Below are 16,785 nucleotides of genomic sequence, written 5' to 3'. Positions count from 1 at the left end.
AGGTAAGAAAATTATTTAGGGAAAAATGGGTTAGCGTCAGATGACGCTAATTTACTGTCAAAGCCGTTTAACATAAGCAGATATTTGAACATAATATAATTCAGATGATAATCGACTATATAAGATAACGAAGGTATTTAATAAACTATTTTCTAAAAGTTCGTGGGTAATTTTACTTCTTTTCCGTTTCATATTTATAAAAAAAAAGTATAAATTAAAAAATTCAAATTGCATGTGCAAATAAAATTTTAACTTCACCTAATTCATGTCAAAACGACCCTTAATCTCCTTTTCCCACCAATAAAACCAAAGCCCAACTATTCTCACTTCATTTAAAACTTCACTCCGTGTCTATTTACATTGTTGCAAAAAGAAAGAAAATGAAAGGAAAAGACGGTACTAGAAAAGACCATTCGAGTCCATTAGGCGCAGTAAAATGAATCGACGTCAGTAATTATCCCTGATTGATCACATTTTACGATAATCTTTTCCTTACTCCTCTTTTTGGGATAATACAAATCTTTAAAGAGAGAGAGCAAATATTTTGAATTTATAAGTCTGAATTAAATAAATAAATAAAAAGCAAACTATAACTCTGCCTCTGAATCTCTACCTTCCACTTTGCAGGCAGTAAGTGGATCAAATCAAACGACAGATATTAAACCACCAATAAGAAGGAATAGGAGTACAATTTTCAAGAATCCCAAATCAAAAGTTTTAAAAAAGAAACCTTTACTACTGCAGCTTTCTCTGGTCACATTAAAAGTACATTTACTTTAAGTAAAGCTTTAGCTAGTCAATGAAAATTAAGAAGACGAAACAGGTAGAGTGAACGTCAAAGCAAGTAAGTAGTAGTGTGGGCAACTTATCTTTCTAGTTTGAGATCAAAAATGGGAAGGAAGTTGTCGAAAGCCGCTAAGGAAAGATGGAGGAAGAGAAAAGCAGCCATGGAAGTATCCCAAAATGAGGTGTATACTTAATACTTGTCCCCCTCTTTTTTGAGTAACTTGCCAAAACGCACTCTTAGGGCCCGTTTGGCCATAAATATAAAAAACTTTTTCATTTTTTTCAAATTTCAAAGCTGAAATAGGCTTTAACAGCTTTTTAAAATTATGCTGAAACTAAATATAATTTAAAAAAAAATGAAAAAAATTGAAAATTTTAAAAAAATAAGTTTTTTTTATTTTTAGTATTTCGAAATACAATTAAAAAAAAAAGTGAATAATTTTTATGGCCAAACGCTCACTTAGTCCATCCAGTTTACAAAATACGGCGGAAGCATAACACTTTGGCTGTATAAATAGTGTGTGTATATATATATATATATGTATGTATATGTATATGTAGTACACGTATAGGTATGTATAAATTATGCATTATTTATACACTTGTGTACATATTTTGTAAACTAGATGATCAATTTGACTATAATTTTCCTTCTCTTTTTTGGGGAAGAATCTTCTAAAACTCACTCATGAAACTCTTTAACTATCTTTACACTGTACCTCATTTTGCTAATCTTTTTTATTTATTTATTTTTCTATCCCTGTGTGAAAAAAATATTTTTTTCTGATGAAGAGGGTACTGAGATGGTTTGAGACTAGGGAGTATGTATCTATTTGAGATGTTGTTGCTAGTTACATGTAATGCCTCCTTTTTCATTCATTATTCTGGGGTCGTTCCTAAATGTGCCCTTCGGCCATCTAGTTTACAAAACATGGCCGAAGCATACCTGCCTCTACACTTCGGCTGCATAGATAGTGTATAGGTATGCATATTATATGTAAAGTATATGTATATTTAGTATAAATTATACACTATCTATACACTGTATATATTTTGTAAACTAGATGGCCAAGTGGTATTTCGCTGTAATTTCTCTTTTTTGTTTTTTGTTTTGGCAAGAATCTTCCAAAAGCCACTCTCGAAACTATTTAGCTGTCTTTACGTAGTTCGCCATTTTCCTGATCTTTGGTGTTTTTTTCTTTTTCTTTTTTTGCATCTAAAGGGAGATCAAAATATTCAAAGGGCATCTTTAGCATCCGAGAATGAGGTATGATCAGGAATAAAATGACCTGCATGTGTTTTTATTTTGCCGACGAAGTTGAGCATTAAGGATGGTTGATAATACTGATGCTTACATACACTCTACCATGTTTTTTGCATGGTTATACGAAGCATTACAAGTAACTAACAACATCGATCTCAAATGTATCTATTTGAGATAGATGCTGTTAGGTACTTGTAATGCTGCGTTTTTCATTCATTATTCTGGGGTTTTTCCTATATTGACTTTTTCCGGTAGCCAGGTTGGGGTTACTTCTATCTTTTCCAATTTTCTACTCCGTTTTATTTTAGGAAAAATTACTCTCTATGTCTATTTTTGAAAAATTTTACCTCACGTAGCCCATACTTTGTGTATAAACACCCGGTTTAGCCCATATTTGTGATTATACAAGTATAAACACCCGGTTTAGCCCATATTTGTGATTATACACTTTATACAAGGTTGATACATTATGTATAAATTATAATGTTGCAATGTATCACTCATGATCACAGGCTGATGGTCCAAACAACTCTGGATTACCAACAGATAATGAGCAAAGTAAGCATTCTCAATCTGCAGCCTTTACCTCAAAGGGGAAAGTATCAAAGGTCAATAACATGATTGTTAGACGATCCAATCGACTTAAAAGTTTTGGTTCGTTTGGGAAAAGACAAGGGAAGGAAGCTGTTCATCGTGTCGATCTTACCGACTGTGATAGAGACAAGGAGCCGCATATTGAGCCAATCAGGGATGTGAGTAGCTTGGAAATGAAATTATGCCTCTTGTTTTGATGTTTTACTTATTATATCTTGCTATGTCTGAAACCTTTCTTAAATGCTCCTTCTCTAAGCCCTTGCAAAGAGATCTATTTATTACTTATCCATTATACTTCTTGGACCTGGAGTTGACTGATTGCAATGTCTCATTCATAATAAGCAGGCCGATGGTCCAAATCACTCTGAGTTGACTACTAACAATGAGCAAAGTAAACATTCTCAATCTACAGCAGTTCTCTCAAAGAGGAAAACATCAAAGGCCAGTGACGTGCTTGTTAGACAATCTGGTCAACTTAAAAGTTTAGGGTCATTTGGGAAAAGACAAGGGAGGGGAAGTGTTCATCGCGTCGATCTTACCAATTGTGATAGAGACACAGTGCTGCGTGTTGAGCCAATTAGTTCTAAACCAATCAGGAACATGAGTAGCTCAGAAACGATAGTTGACCATTTGGTCCAGACTGTAAGTGTCTCTTCTCTTGTCATTTTACTTGCTTTTCTTCTTTTTCCTTGCTATGCCTGAAACCTGTAGCTTTAATTACTTAACAGAGAGGCAAAAGGCCCTTTGCAAGTGAAACGCCGACAAACCTCAACTACAAAATTCTGTATACCAACTCAGAGAAAAAGGTAGTCCATTTGTCTCTATTTATTTCATGGTAAATATTTAAGATCTGATCAGGATGATATTTATCTCTATCACTGGGTATGTTGTTGTTGTTGTATCTAGATTGAGGCCTTGATGGAGGAAAACTATCGACAAGCCCAGGAATTACACTATGTGCTTGGAAAAGTCAAGATAGTAAGTGATATTTGTTGTACTGGATATATTTGTTAGCTTGTTTTTACAAAATATGGAGTTGGATACTTCTACTGTACGTCTGTACCAAAGATCAGCCTTTATGGCTTGTGATTAAGCAGGACGCCCTTACTATATGGGATGTGTGATGTGACTGTCGATTTTCCTTTCACGGCATGATATATGACTTGAAGATAATTGCAAGTTTTTTAAGAAAAAAAATTATGATAATTGACTTAGAATTATCCACCTAAAACTGCTTAATATGCAAATCATATACATTAATTATAGTTTTTACAACTCTTTGTTACAATTTAGACTTCCTGGATCTTTGATGTAACAGTAGTCTTAGTGAGTCTAGTAAAAAGGTTCTTCAAAGTGTGGGATTAAGACTTACGATGCATCATTGAGAGTCCTCACATGTCGATTACCAAGGTCAGGCTGTTATAGTATTATTCTATGCCAATGGATTGACATCTTGTTTCATCATGCCTAATCATACTCAGATTTTATCTTTATTTGGTTGGATATGGTGAACTTGGATAAATACCCAACTCGTGATGACATACGAGTCTTAAGTTTGGCAAGATGTGAGGACTGATATTGTTGTTTTGCAGTATGAGAATATGATTGGACTTGTAATGAACTTGTCTGGCGGAGCAGTCAAACTTCATCCAGATGCTGCTGCTCTAAATTCTACCCCTGCACCGAAATCCTCTCTTGTTAAGAAGAAAAAGAACAGTGTTAAAAGGATGAAGAAAAACTAGGAGATGTGGTCATCCTTGTTGGAGGTGATGTATGTTTGCTATTACTGCCTTCAACAGATACTAAAGAAGGCATTGGCTATCCTTCATTTTGTGGCTTATGTAAAATGCAATATTTGGTGAAAACTTAATCTCGTTTTGCTGCTAGTTTTGTCCTGAATTCACCTGCAATCTAGGATACATGTTATTTGGATGATGTGCACACCTCTTTTCCTGTGGATGTTATCATGTTTCCAGTAAACTGATGAAGCTGCTTAATTATTGCTGCTTCTACTATAGATATAGAAACTGCTTGCTGCAATATAGGCTACGAGTTTTTACAGCTCTTTATGATAAGGTATATTTAGCTACTTGTGAACCTGCTTCTTCATAGATTTTTTTATTGGATTTACTTGATCGCGGAACTAGACAGGGCCAATAATCCAGTAACTTACCTTGTATTTGTCCTAAAGAATTATTGAATATAATACAAATTAAGCAAAATATATATTTTTTAAAATGCCGGGCCAAGTCCATAAATAGACAAAAAAAAAAAAAAAGGTGGTGCTCTAATTGGAGCAACTTATCAAGTGTCGATGGACTTGGAAGGCACAGGCCGTTATCCCTCGAATTAATATGCTAGGCCAACAAGTACAATAAACAGACCAAAAAAGTGGCGGTTTAATTGGAGCAACCCATCAGGCGTTACTGGACTTGGAAGGCACCGGCCCGTTATCCTTCCACTGCACAGAGCGGGAGCTAATCGTTGCTCTGTGAAACCAGCCTCACGCGGTCCGCCCCACTTTAGGAATCCAGCAGCCCATTCTTACGATTGAGCCACATGATCCAACTCTGTGCTTGGACAGGGCAGGCCAGAAACTCACCCACCAAGCCCAACCATCTGGAACAGCCCAACATCCCACCACTTTGATGCCCCCACTTGGGTTATAAGCTCACGTGACTGAGCTCGGCGTGCAGTGTTGTCTCATAGATTATTATAAAGAGGAAAAGCTAATTGCTCAATGTCGATGTGGGATATATTGCTCATTCCAATAGAAGCAAAAACCATGCAAATAATACTTAATTCTTTAGTAAAATATTATCATTATGTAAAAAAAATATAAAAATCTGTTTAAGTATCAAAAACGCAATAAAGACGAGAATGATCATGTGAGGATAACATCTTAATTGTCTCTTGGTATTTTAAAGCATATTTCAGAAATGATGAAAAAAGAAGAACATATGTGTGTTTGCGAGGCACCAATATGTCATAAATTTTGTCCTCGCTTCCATTCCAGGAACTAATGGCAGATTATTAAGGTTTACAATTTCGTGTATCAGAGAGAGACTTTTACATAATAGGAATTGATTTGATTCAGTGGCATATTCTCACTCTCCCCTCCCCCCACCAATCTCCAAAGTAATAGAAAATTTTAAAGAAGAAAAACTAATGGTTGGATTCCTACAAAAATAAAAGTATTTAATTTTCATTCTGAATTAGAACTTTTTTTTTGGTAATTTCTATGTGAAATTTCCATAATTAGGAACACCCACCCGTAAACATTGTTATAAATTACTTATAATCTTTAATTAAACATATATTTATAAATAATCAAAAAGATATTGTAAAAGTTATCAGGCTTTTCGAATATTAAGGAGTAGTCTGGACATCTATTTCTTTTTTCAAATAATTGTTTGGCCATTACAAACTGCAGTCAATTTTTTGCTCCAACTTAAAGTTGAGTTTTCCAAATTTTTAAAAATAGGTAAGTAAAATAACTTTTTTCCGCCCAAAACTCAATATTTTTCAAGTAAAATTCGTGTTCAAATATAATTTCAAATTTTTATATTCTTGTTTTAAAAAAATTTAATACTATTCTTTTTCAAATAACATTCGATCCATGTCCAAATGACTACTAAAGGTAATAGTCGGAGTTACTCTTATTTGAGAAAAAGAAATACACAATCCTCTATCTTGAGGATGTTTGGATTGACTTATTTTAAGTGTTTATTAGCTTTTAAGCATTTTTTAAAATTTTTGTAATGTTTAGCAAAGATAAAAAAATACTTAAAAGCACGTACTATGCTTAAAAGTACAAATATAAGTCAAAAGCTAAAGGTTGGTATTCCCAACTTATGACTTTTAACTTATAAGCTACTTTTAAAATGTTAATCCATACCGGCTCCTTTTCCTAATTTCTTTTTTTTCGCTACTTGGAGAAATAAAAAAAATTCAAGAAAAATAAAAAAAAAATTCAATTTATGTGACACTCATTCTTTTTTATTTTGTCTCAACAAGAATATCACCAATCTATAATTAGAAACAATTTTCATTTTAAAAATTCCCCTTTCAGCCGTTAATAAAATTATTTATGGCAATACAAATTTGTAAGATTTGTTTCGGACCACAAAATTTCAAAATCAATATTTTCCCCTTTCTTTTTCTGTCAAAGTAACGAAACATAGCGCCCACATCAACTGATCACTTATCTCCATAGACCATAGTATCAATAAATTGCTGGCTCTCGTAAGATCAAGTCCACATTCCTTAACTCTCTTTCAATGGCTACTCTTGCTTCTTCATCCTCTCTTCTCCATTCTTCTTCATCTTTCAACTCTTCTTCTACTTCATCCATCTCTCCTGTTCCACGTATCTCTCTTCAATTCCCTTCTTCATCCTCTCTCTCTTCTTCTCTTTCCATTTCTCCATCTTTCCTTGCATATTCTGTAAATTCAAGGAGCTTTTCTACAAAGTCCTATTTCAGTGTTGTCCAGGCTAGTAGTGCAGCTGAGAAGAAGAAGGTTCTTATTGTGAATACCAATAGTGGTGGTCATGCAGTTATTGGCTTCTATTTTGCTAAAGAGCTTCTTGGTTCTGGTCATGATGTTACTGTTCTTACTGTTGGAGATGAGAGCTCTGACAAGATGAAGAAAACCCCTTTTAGCAGATTCTCAGTTAAGAACATTATCCCTCCTACAGTATTACTCTCTTTTTGATACATTATACTCTCAAACCTCTTTATAACAGGGTCATTTGTCCTACTCCTTCTGACTTGATACACTTTCTTTTTCAGTCCGTCCCAAAAAGAATTATACATTTCTATATTTAGAAATAATTTAACTTAAAACTTCTTCTTTTACTATGACTTGTTTTGGGTCACAAGTTTCAAAAGTTTTCTTTTCTTTTTTAAATTCCGGGTCTAGTCAAATTATATCACATAAATTGGGACGGAGGGAGTAATATTTTTTTGCTGCTCCAGCGAAATGTTGTTATAGAGAATATATAATATAATAACATAAAAATCGGTTCCGGGAAATGTTATTATAGAGGATTACTGTTGTAGAGAGGTTTGATTGTATAGTCCCTGTCCAATTTAATATGAGTATTGATTAGCACGGAGTTTAACATATTGGTTTAACTGGATATAGAAATATGTGTTGGAGATAGTGTAAGAAAATATTGAAGTAATGCTTGAAATGTTAGTTTGATGAAGAGACATCGTATGAAAATTCATAATTTGAATGGTTTTGTACTTGATTTCTTAAAAGGTTTTAAGTTATATAGTGGAGTTAAAAAAAAAAAAAGGTGCAGATAGGGTATTTTCTAACCTGCTATAGCATGTTATTTACTCTATTTTTTCAGGTTAACATATCATGCTAAGTAAGAATATTTGGCTGTTATTGTAGGTAATTTAATCTCATAGTATATAGTAATAATTACAGTAATAATTATACAAAGTATCAATGTACAGAAGTTAATCTTGAAAAGTGTTAAAATTGTATAGAAATGGAATGATTTCTAATATTTGTGCTCAAATAGAAAGTGTCATATAATTCGGGACAAACATTGATTTGCAATTTCTGTATTGTTTAAAATCCGATATGGGATCTAATGTTGGCATTTTATTGGCTAATTTTCAGGAAATTACCAGTGCTGGTGGTCGAACAGTATGGGGTAATCCCGCAGATGTTGGGAAGATTTTAGAAGGGGAAGTATTTGATGCCGTTTTGGACAACAATGGTAAAGACTTGGATACTGTAAGGTATGTTTTTTTCCTTGCTTTAACACTTAATCATAGTTTTAGTTAAAAGTAGTTTTTTTTAACGCTTCAAGAAGTGGATAATGCTTATGGATATATTAAAACACTCAGATCAGAAGCTGTTGATCACATAGTCTTTTCTTGTTTCTATAGCGATACACTAGAAGGATTGATACACTTAAGTACTAGAAATATAGGACGAAGACTGACTTAGGTGGGGGTGTTTACATACATATTTAGGTTAATAATGCATTTGTTTCTTCAAGAGTGATTTCTGGAAGGTTAGTTTCATGATTAGACAAGTTTCAAAAGGAATTAGATCCCTTCAACAGATGCTACCTCATATTTGGCTTACATTATTCAATTGCTAGTGAATTTGAGATTATAAATACATGAATTTTGGAGGATTGGGAAGTTCAAGATCTGCAGAAATTGAAGAACTTATACGCCTTTGCTTGATATTGGTTTAACTGGAGCATCCTCTCCAAACCAACAATCTTAAGCAATTTACGCACTCTGCATATAAACCATCAGTATTTTACCCACTTTGGTTATATAATGATGATTAAAGTTTCAGATATAGCAATGTAAACACGTGTCATTAATAATAGTTTTCTAATTTCTTCATGTCTTCTTCAGGCCTGTAGCTGACTGGGCCAAGAGTTCAGGTGTCAAGCAATTTTTGTTTATCAGCAGCGCGGGAATCTACAAGCCCACTGATGAGCCTCCTCATGTTGAAGGGGTAGGATTATTGCTTTGCTTCCACTTGTATAACAAGAATTTGCTTTGTCACGTATAACTTTCGACCTTACAGGATGCTGTGAAAGCTGATGCTGGCCATGTGGTAGTCGAGAAATACATATCTGAGATATTTGGTAGTTGGGCAAGCTTCCGTCCCCAGTATATGATTGGCTCTGGCAATAACAAGGATTGTGAGGAATGGTTCTTTGATCGTAAGTAAACAAGCTTCCATATATAAGCAGTACTAGTTTTTGTGAGTAATCACAGTTGTAGTAACTCAGTAAATATCATTTGGGTAATAATGTATGACATAATAGTATAACCATTTAGAGAGGATAACCATTTGGAATTAGTATTGACATTGAAGGTTATATAAGATTCAAATAGCATAATCTTGATTGCAGCCGGTTTTTGAGTTCTGTCTGTGTCTCTTCTGTTTATCGTATCGGACAGGTATTGTTCGTGGACGACCAGTTCTAATTCCTGGCTCTGGGATGCAGCTGACCAATATATCACATGTCAGGGACTTATCATCCATGCTTACTCTGGCTGTTCAGAATCCAGCTGCTGCTGGCGGTCAAATCTTCAACTGTGTTAGTGACCGTGCTGTGACATTGGATGGAATGGCCAGATTATGCGCTAAAGCTGCAGGATCCTCTGTTGAGATTGTGCACTATGACCCCAAGGCAGTGGGAGTTGATGCCAAAAAGGCTTTTCCTTTCCGCAACATGGTACGTATTCCATAGTTTCTTGTCATTGTAAGGTGGAAAGTGCACTGAATGATAGACATATCCATGTTCTGGACCCCTTGGTTTCTGTATCAGTTCTTTTATTAACACGGGGTGTTTCTTTGCAGCACTTCTACGCGGAGCCTAGAGCTGCCAACGAGATTCTGGGATGGAGTGCTACAACTAACCTACCGGAAGATTTGAAGGAGCGATTTGATGAGTACGTCAAGATTGGCAGAGACAAGAAAGAGATGAAGTTTGAACTAGACGATAAGATACTAGAATCTCTAAAAGTACCAGTTGCTGCTTGATTAGCCTCACCACACATTTTTGCATTCAACTTTTAAAATTTGTGCTATTTATAGAGGACTATGTGCATGTCTGCCCATCTTCCCTACAAGTTATCTACATATTGTAAGAAATTGGTCAAGTTCAATAACTGAGATATATGATCTAAATTGTTCACAGCACGTTATGTTCAAAGTTTGTTGAATGGGAAGCTCAGCCCCAGGATTGCTGCTTTACACTTGCTCCCTTTCCACACCCTTTAGTCCCAATCATAAATTTGAACATTTAATTTAGGGAGTCGCTTAGGAGCACGCTGATAATACTCAAGCCTAAAATCTATTTTTAGGTTCTAACCTCATTGACGCTATGATGGCATCACATTTAAATATGATTATGCTACTCATCCATAATCCACCAGATAAATATTGTTTATGGCATTTAAGTTCGTAATGATCCATCAGATGATTCAAAATCCTGCATGAGACACTTGTTCTAGGAAAAAGGGGCTATGAGAGTCATAGTATGAACCTTGTTTGGTGAGTTGCAAGATGTGTTGTGGGAAAATATTCTCCAAGTCAAAACATTGCTCTGATACTGTAACAAAAGAAGTTCATAAAATCATAGTAACAAATACTGAAGAACAATTCTCAGCCTCCATACACGCAGGTTGGACCAAAGAAGAGTTTGAACCTGATACTTCGGGCAGGAAATGAGATTGAAATCTAACCTATATAATGATAGTGTTAAAAGCTAGACTAGCTTATTAAGTGCAATCTGGCAATTGACGTCCTAACATAACGAGAATTTAGACTAGGCCGCGATTGTATTTCTTTTAAAGCTTAATCTTCCTGCTTGATATCAAGACCCTTGAGCTTTGCCTCCAAATCGTTCTCATTATCTGCTCCTTCATCAGCCTCTTCATCATAATCTTCTCCTTCAGGATCATTGTCATCCAAAGGCCCAAGCACATGAAGTGAATTCTTAAAAATATCTTTAACCTCATCAATTCCTTCATCAGATATGAAGTTGCCATTGATGTTCAGCACCTTAAACCCAGGTTTGCCCACTACAGCTTGTGCCAAGCACCTTGCACCAGCTCTTCTTATTGCATTGGTACTCATATCCAGTTCAGTTAATTGACCGTGACCATCCTCCAACGCCTTTGCAATTAAGATAGCACCCTCGTCTTTCAACTCATTCTCTGCTAACTTCAGTGTGGTAAGAAATTGTTTTGCAGCAATACAGGCTGCCAGATCAGGAGCAGCTTTAGCTGTGATGTCATTACCATCCATCTCCAAAACCTCAAGGGATGGAGCAGATCCCTTGAGGGCATTAGCAAGAGCTATGGACCCCTCATCCTCCAAATTCAGATAACTTAAGTAGATTTCAGTTAAGCCGGAAAAGATTGATAGTACTTTGCTCAAGGCAATTCCAGCTTCCACACCAAACATGTTGTCACGCAAATCAAGCTTCTTTAAATTTCTACATTCTCCAAGTGCTTGTGAAAGAGCAACCCCACCTTCAGATCCTACCCTTGTAGATGAGCACCGGAAATCCTCCAATGCAGGAGAACGCTTCACAAGTTCAGAAATAGCAAGTGCACCCTCATCTCCTGTCATGTTATTGTGAAAATGAAGAATACGAAGTTTATCAGTTGATGGAATTAGTTCACAAACTGCTTGTGCTGCTTCCTCTGAAATTCCGTCATTCATCAAATAGAGCTCTTCCAAGTTCTGTTGTGACTTTAAAAGTGCCCCGAATGCCCTTACACCCTTTTCACCTAAAGCATTGTTGGAAAGATCGAGATGCCTCAGGTCACATGGGGCCAAAGCAGAAGAAAAGATCTCGATGACTTCCAGGGCTTCTTCCTCTTGTCTACCCGCTATGAAGTCTGACAGGTCCACTTCGGTCAATTGATCTTTAAGAGAGGACAAAATGGGTCCTGCAATTCTAGCAGCATCCACGCCAAAGCTTCTATTGCTGAAACATATCCTTTTATAATTATTCCCTGGTTCACTTAGTGGTTTCAATAACTCAGAAGCCTCTTCTGCACTTATGAAATCCCGTCTACCTTTGGATATATCAAAAATAGTAGTTTCAGTAGATGCTTTAACCTTCTCAGGTACAATACCTTCTGCAGATTCCTTTGTCCGAGGGCCTCTTTTAATAACTTCTAACATGAGCTTACTAGATTCTTTAGCATAAAGTTGCACAGCAGAACTTCCATCTCCATCTGGCTCCTTGTCAAAATGTTGATTGGCAGAATCAAAAGCCACAGCTTCTATTTGTTTGGCATCCTCCTCAGCTTCGTCTTTACTCAAAAGGCCATATTTCCTGGATAGGATGGATGGAGTAATAAGATTCTTGGTCATTCTCTCCACGAGCATTAGCCTGGTACTTTGACTTGGGGGCCACAGCTTCATAGAGAATCCTGCAGAATCCATCTTCAATAGCCTGGAAAAGAAGCTGCAATCAGAAGATCATTTCATACCACAAAGGAAGCATAAGGAGATGATCCACTACATATGACGTTTAAAATCTTGCAAACTATTCAAGGACACCCTCTAACAAACTTTTGAGCGTTTGCAACCCTAATAGTCTAATACTGAATATTGGAAAGAAAGGCTGCTAAGACCAAGGGGAAAAAATAATTGTGCTTGGTTCATGTATATGTTTTCAGCATGTCCGTGATTGACCTCAGTAGATAAGCACTTCAACAATTGTTCATGTGCAATTTAATTTTTTTTTTATAAGTGAGCATTTTATAAACAAAACAAATACAAAGAAGTTTTCATGTGCAATTATAAGTCTCCTAAGACTATGGTACCATGTGGTTGCCAAGAACAGAGAAAAAAAAAAGTGCCCACAGAGTTGAACTTTCTTGCATTTATGAAAGTTGTCTGAAAAAAGATAAAAACCTTCCTCTAGATTAAATGCTGCCAAAATGTGTAGGGAACTTGAAGGAAAACGATTCCTTCTAACACGCCCATGCAAGAAAATGATAATCCAAGAACTTTCTTAACATCTAAATAAGTGCAGAAGATTATGCCAAAGCATTTGTGTTATCAGAATAAGAAGATAAAACGTTACCTGTTTCAAAAAAAAAAAGGAATAAGAAGATAAAATCAAAGATACCATCGCTACAATGACAAGTAATTCCATTTCAACACCCTTCAATAAATGTTTACGCGATGATAAGATTGACCTAGATGTACTTTTTTTCATAGGATATAGAAATTATAAACAGGACTAAAATGGACCACAAAGCATTATAAGCAAAACAATTTGTTATTTTCTACACAGCATTGTTCCGTACATTGAGTTTCAACTACAGAAGAAGATTTCTTCCACAGTCTATCATTTGAATACTGTCACTTATGTAGATATCCTCCGGTTATTAAACATGAGTTGACCCCTAGCAAGCAAGAAGCAACACATAGTTATGCCAATTTTTTTTATAAGGTTTTATTAAAAGGCACCAAGATGGTACAGAATTACAACAAAAAATAGTTCTGACATTTTTTTCGTAAGGTTTTATTAAAAGGTACCAAGATGGTACAGAATTACGACAAAAATAGTTCTGACATTTAATATCAATTCAATTAAAAATCGTTTCAATTCCTTTGGTCTTTCTTCAGCACCTTCCAGATTTTCAGTGTAGGTGCTACCATCGTCTTTCTTTTTCCTCATAAAGTAAATCTTATATGTGTATCAGCATCAGGTGTATGCTGGCACGTACAATAAGTACACATGCATCTCGTTTTGGTCTTGATCAACAAAATTATTTTATCTCACTGGACACACGGAATAAATCTTTGACCAATAAATGCAAGACTTCTAAAATGATACTAGTCATATGGCAAGGGTAAGGTTGCGTATTGACGTTCAGGTCATGGTCATAAGTTGTAAAAACAGCCACTAGAGATACAGTTACATATAAGCGTCTCAGCCCCTGAGTGCAACAAGGTAAAAGAATTTCCCAAAAGCAACGTCTCACATGTGCAATAAATATAGTGTGTTTAGAGAAATGATAAATCATATATTTGAGCCACAAAGAAGGTAACTGTTCTGTCAAAAGTACTAGCACGAACACCATCCTGAGCTATTGATGTTGACTTCAGAGTTTTAACAGTTATATATCTCGTCGGTTAAGCAAATCCATACACTTATCAAAATAAAGTTAGGAGCTATATTTATCCGTTAAAATATTACTGTTTCTCTTTTGTGACGGGCAAAAAGGATCAAAAAAGGAGGTGAACCAATTTATCCCAGTTTCACTGACATCTCATCTCCAGCTCTACATAAAAAAGAAATGCAATTATGATAAGCCCCATAGTTTTTCTAAAGCTTGTGAGGATAGTATCACTCGAAACTCACTATGCTCGAGGCATATCTAAAATGTTAAAGAGTTTGTATCATTTGCTCTTTCCCCTTGCATCAAGCAATAACTCAAAGAGGAATTCCAGAGGGAAGACAAGAAACAGATTTCTTCACATTGTGCATTGATTAACGGGATATTTTCTAAAGCAGCCAGAGGACTAAAGAAGAGAGTCCATATTTTGATTCTCCCTCCCTCTCTCCCTCTTCAATACAAGGATCGATCTCAAAACAACAACAACAACATGCCCAGTATAATCCCACCAGGTGGGGTCTGGGGAGGGTAGAGTGTACGCAGACCTTACCCCTACCTTTTGACGGGTAGGGAGGCTGTTTCTGATAGACCCCCGGCTCAAGGATTGATCTCAAAAAAACAATAGAAATTCTGTATTCATTTTCCTAGTAATGTTAGATACAAGGAGGTGCTCAATATTTTGTTATTTTTTCAACAGCCATCAAGAACTAAGGGACTTTCCAAGTTTCTACAGAGTACTAAAGAACAACGGAAAGATAATACTTCTTCCGAGCCACTGAAGGTCTTAAGAAATTAGTGTAACAGCCAGAGCAGTGACTAAGTACAAACAAAATCCACCCGAACACATTTATCCAGAAGGCCATCAATAAAAAATCCACCCGAACACTGTAGAAATATATCCTGAACAGAAATTTAAAGGGCCTAAATAGAACGAAACAAAAACAAATGATTCACATTGTCGACATCAACTAATTTAAAATTTGAGGCATAACTAATTGATTTAAATACAAATAAACTCCAGCCAAATAGTTACCTCTCTCTATATTTATACAAATTTAACATACATTTTAAATTAGTCTCCTTTCTCGTTAAACAGAAATACTTTAGAAGAAAAAAAAAGCAACTATATCACCCAAATGATGTAAAAAGCAAGAAATGCAACCATAGAACAAATAGTCAAATGAAGCAATTCAAAAACAAAATAATAAAATTAAACCTAAAATCGTCAGTCCATTATCAAGAAACAAAAATGGAAAATGGGAGATTAGATGTAAAGGAAGCAAATAGAAATGGGAACATAAATGAATGTAAAATAAGAGGAGATATTGAGTGAAAGGAACTTACTGGTTGGAAGAAACCCTAGAAGTGGCGAAGCGAGATAAGAGAAATAAACCCTAGAAGAGAGAGAGAGAGAGAGAGGTAGAGTTGGAGTAAAGATAAAGGGACAATAATAATAAAACTGCTGAGTAATTCAAATATGTGCAGCAATCATGATAGTCGTGTCCTGTATCGTGCACAACAAATTTTTGACGAATGGATTTGGAGGGAAAAGCTTATCCCCCTTTTTAAGCCACGATTGTGCTCGCACAAACCCTTCTTTTTTTTTTGAAAAATAGGTTTTTTTTGTTTCGAAAACTACTTAATGTAACCAATTATGCTTCATAATTACATTTTATAGTGGTACTTTTAAATAATTATAACATATAGCTATATTTTATATTTTATAACATATATACATTGATAAACGTATCTCTAAATTGTAGCTCAATTTTTGTATGCACAAGCATATTGTGTATATGCTATCAGTGTATATATAATGTATCAACTCATATATATTTGTATATACATTGTATATAAAATGTATCAGTATATATGCATTCATACTGTATGCGCACGCCTACAACGTATATGCTACGTTTTGAAAGAAAAAAACTGGTATATTTTGAAAAAAAATTAATGCCTCTAGTTTTTGTAAAAAGAGCATCACTCTCGCTATTTATGGAATTTTCCTTTTTTATTTTTCATTCAATGTCTGCTACTCACATTAGAGTGCCAACAAAACTTTCCTCCTTTTTCTTTGTCAAAGTTTGATTTGAATTTTCCTTCCGTTCCAGAAAACTTCTATGCATTTGATGGTTTCTGAGGGATAAGAAATCAGCATCAGAGGGATGTGCAGAAACATGCACCTCTCTCTGCTTCTCATCTTACATGGCAAATAGGCAATGTCCCAGTGAGAAGGGAATCCAGCATGAGAACGCTTCTTTTGACCCCTAAATAGGTGTCATTCAGATCCATTAAAAAATAAATTAATCTTCCAACTTGGTAAGATTTGATAGTTTTTTAACTTTCATCCACACGTACAACTGCAGGAACAATGGTCAAAGGTGCACTAATGGCATCCAATTCATTCTTCTTCTTTTTTATCTTTGTGTAGCAGCCTATAATGTCACTGGATCCTTGCACAGCATCACTGAGTTCCTTATGTAGTTGATAT

The 16,785-nt window shown here is 35.3% G+C and overlaps 3 protein-coding genes across 8 annotated transcripts; 2 read left to right on the top strand and 1 right to left on the bottom strand.

Moving 5' to 3' along the window:
- Nucleotides 1–284: 284 nt before the first annotated feature.
- LOC132029393 (uncharacterized) lies at nt 285–4,757 on the top strand. 5 transcript variants are annotated; one of them, XM_059418681.1, is made up of 7 exons: nt 289–968; nt 2,009–2,053; nt 2,563–2,802; nt 2,990–3,286; nt 3,373–3,450; nt 3,551–3,622; nt 4,237–4,757. In XM_059418681.1, exons 1-7 carry the CDS (start codon nt 891–893, stop codon nt 4,384–4,386), a joined length of 960 nt encoding a protein of 319 aa, XP_059274664.1. In that variant the 5' UTR covers nt 289–890; the 3' UTR covers nt 4,387–4,757. The 5 variants fall into 5 exon arrangements, with proteins under 5 accessions (XP_059274681.1, XP_059274676.1, XP_059274664.1 ...); XM_059418674.1 differs by having other exon boundaries at nt 2,987–3,286; XM_059418693.1 differs by lacking the exon at nt 3,373–3,450 and having other exon boundaries at nt 287–968; nt 2,987–3,286.
- Nucleotides 4,758–6,838: 2,081 nt separating this feature from the next.
- LOC132052141 (chloroplast stem-loop binding protein of 41 kDa a, chloroplastic) lies at nt 6,839–10,395 on the top strand. Its single transcript, XM_059443527.1, has 6 exons — nt 6,839–7,317; nt 8,284–8,405; nt 9,042–9,144; nt 9,217–9,355; nt 9,597–9,874; nt 10,000–10,395. Exons 1-6 carry the CDS (start codon nt 6,925–6,927, stop codon nt 10,180–10,182), a joined length of 1,218 nt encoding a protein of 405 aa, XP_059299510.1. The 5' UTR covers nt 6,839–6,924; the 3' UTR covers nt 10,183–10,395.
- A 361-nt stretch (nt 10,396–10,756) lies between these two features.
- Nucleotides 10,757–15,845, bottom strand: LOC132052129 (RAN GTPase-activating protein 1). Of its 2 annotated transcripts, none has more exons than XM_059443514.1 (2): nt 15,636–15,845; nt 10,757–12,625 (listed from the first exon to the last, which is right to left on the bottom strand). In XM_059443514.1, exon 2 carries the CDS (start codon nt 12,601–12,603, stop codon nt 10,999–11,001), a length of 1,605 nt encoding a protein of 534 aa, XP_059299497.1. In that variant the 5' UTR covers nt 12,604–12,625; nt 15,636–15,845; the 3' UTR covers nt 10,757–10,998. The 2 variants fall into 2 exon arrangements, with proteins under 2 accessions (XP_059299497.1, XP_059299488.1); XM_059443505.1 differs by having other exon boundaries at nt 10,757–12,613; nt 15,636–15,843.
- Nucleotides 15,846–16,785: the final 940 nt, after the last annotated feature.

Source organism: Lycium ferocissimum, chromosome 1 (genome assembly GCF_029784015.1).
Source record: "Lycium ferocissimum isolate CSIRO_LF1 chromosome 1, AGI_CSIRO_Lferr_CH_V1, whole genome shotgun sequence".
Classification (NCBI taxonomy): domain Eukaryota; kingdom Viridiplantae; phylum Streptophyta; class Magnoliopsida; order Solanales; family Solanaceae; genus Lycium; species Lycium ferocissimum.
The sequence above is the reverse complement of the archived record's forward strand: the minus strand, read 5'-3'. Positions and strand labels throughout refer to the sequence as shown.

What these genes read in the sequence shown, in the direction of transcription:
- LOC132029393 (XM_059418674.1), top strand. Translation starts at nt 891, where the DNA reads ATGGGAAGGAAGTTGTCGAAAGCCGCTAAGGAAAGATGGAGGAAGAGA. An exon ending in TGGAAGTATCCCAAAATGAG is followed by an intron (nt 969 to 2,008) that starts GTGTATACTTAA and finishes TTGCATCTAAAG; the next exon opens with GGAGATCAAAATATTCAAAG. An exon ending in ATACCAACTCAGAGAAAAAG is followed by an intron (nt 3,451 to 3,550) that starts GTAGTCCATTTG and finishes TGTTGTATCTAG; the next exon opens with ATTGAGGCCTTGATGGAGGA.
- LOC132052129 (XM_059443514.1), bottom strand. Translation starts at nt 12,603, where the DNA reads ATGGATTCTGCAGGATTCTCTATGAAGCTGTGGCCCCCAAGTCAAAGT.
- LOC132052141 (XM_059443527.1), top strand. Translation starts at nt 6,925, where the DNA reads ATGGCTACTCTTGCTTCTTCATCCTCTCTTCTCCATTCTTCTTCATCT. An exon ending in AAAGACTTGGATACTGTAAG is followed by an intron (nt 8,406 to 9,041) that starts GTATGTTTTTTT and finishes TGTCTTCTTCAG; the next exon opens with GCCTGTAGCTGACTGGGCCA. An exon ending in CTTTTCCTTTCCGCAACATG is followed by an intron (nt 9,875 to 9,999) that starts GTACGTATTCCA and finishes GTTTCTTTGCAG; the next exon opens with CACTTCTACGCGGAGCCTAG.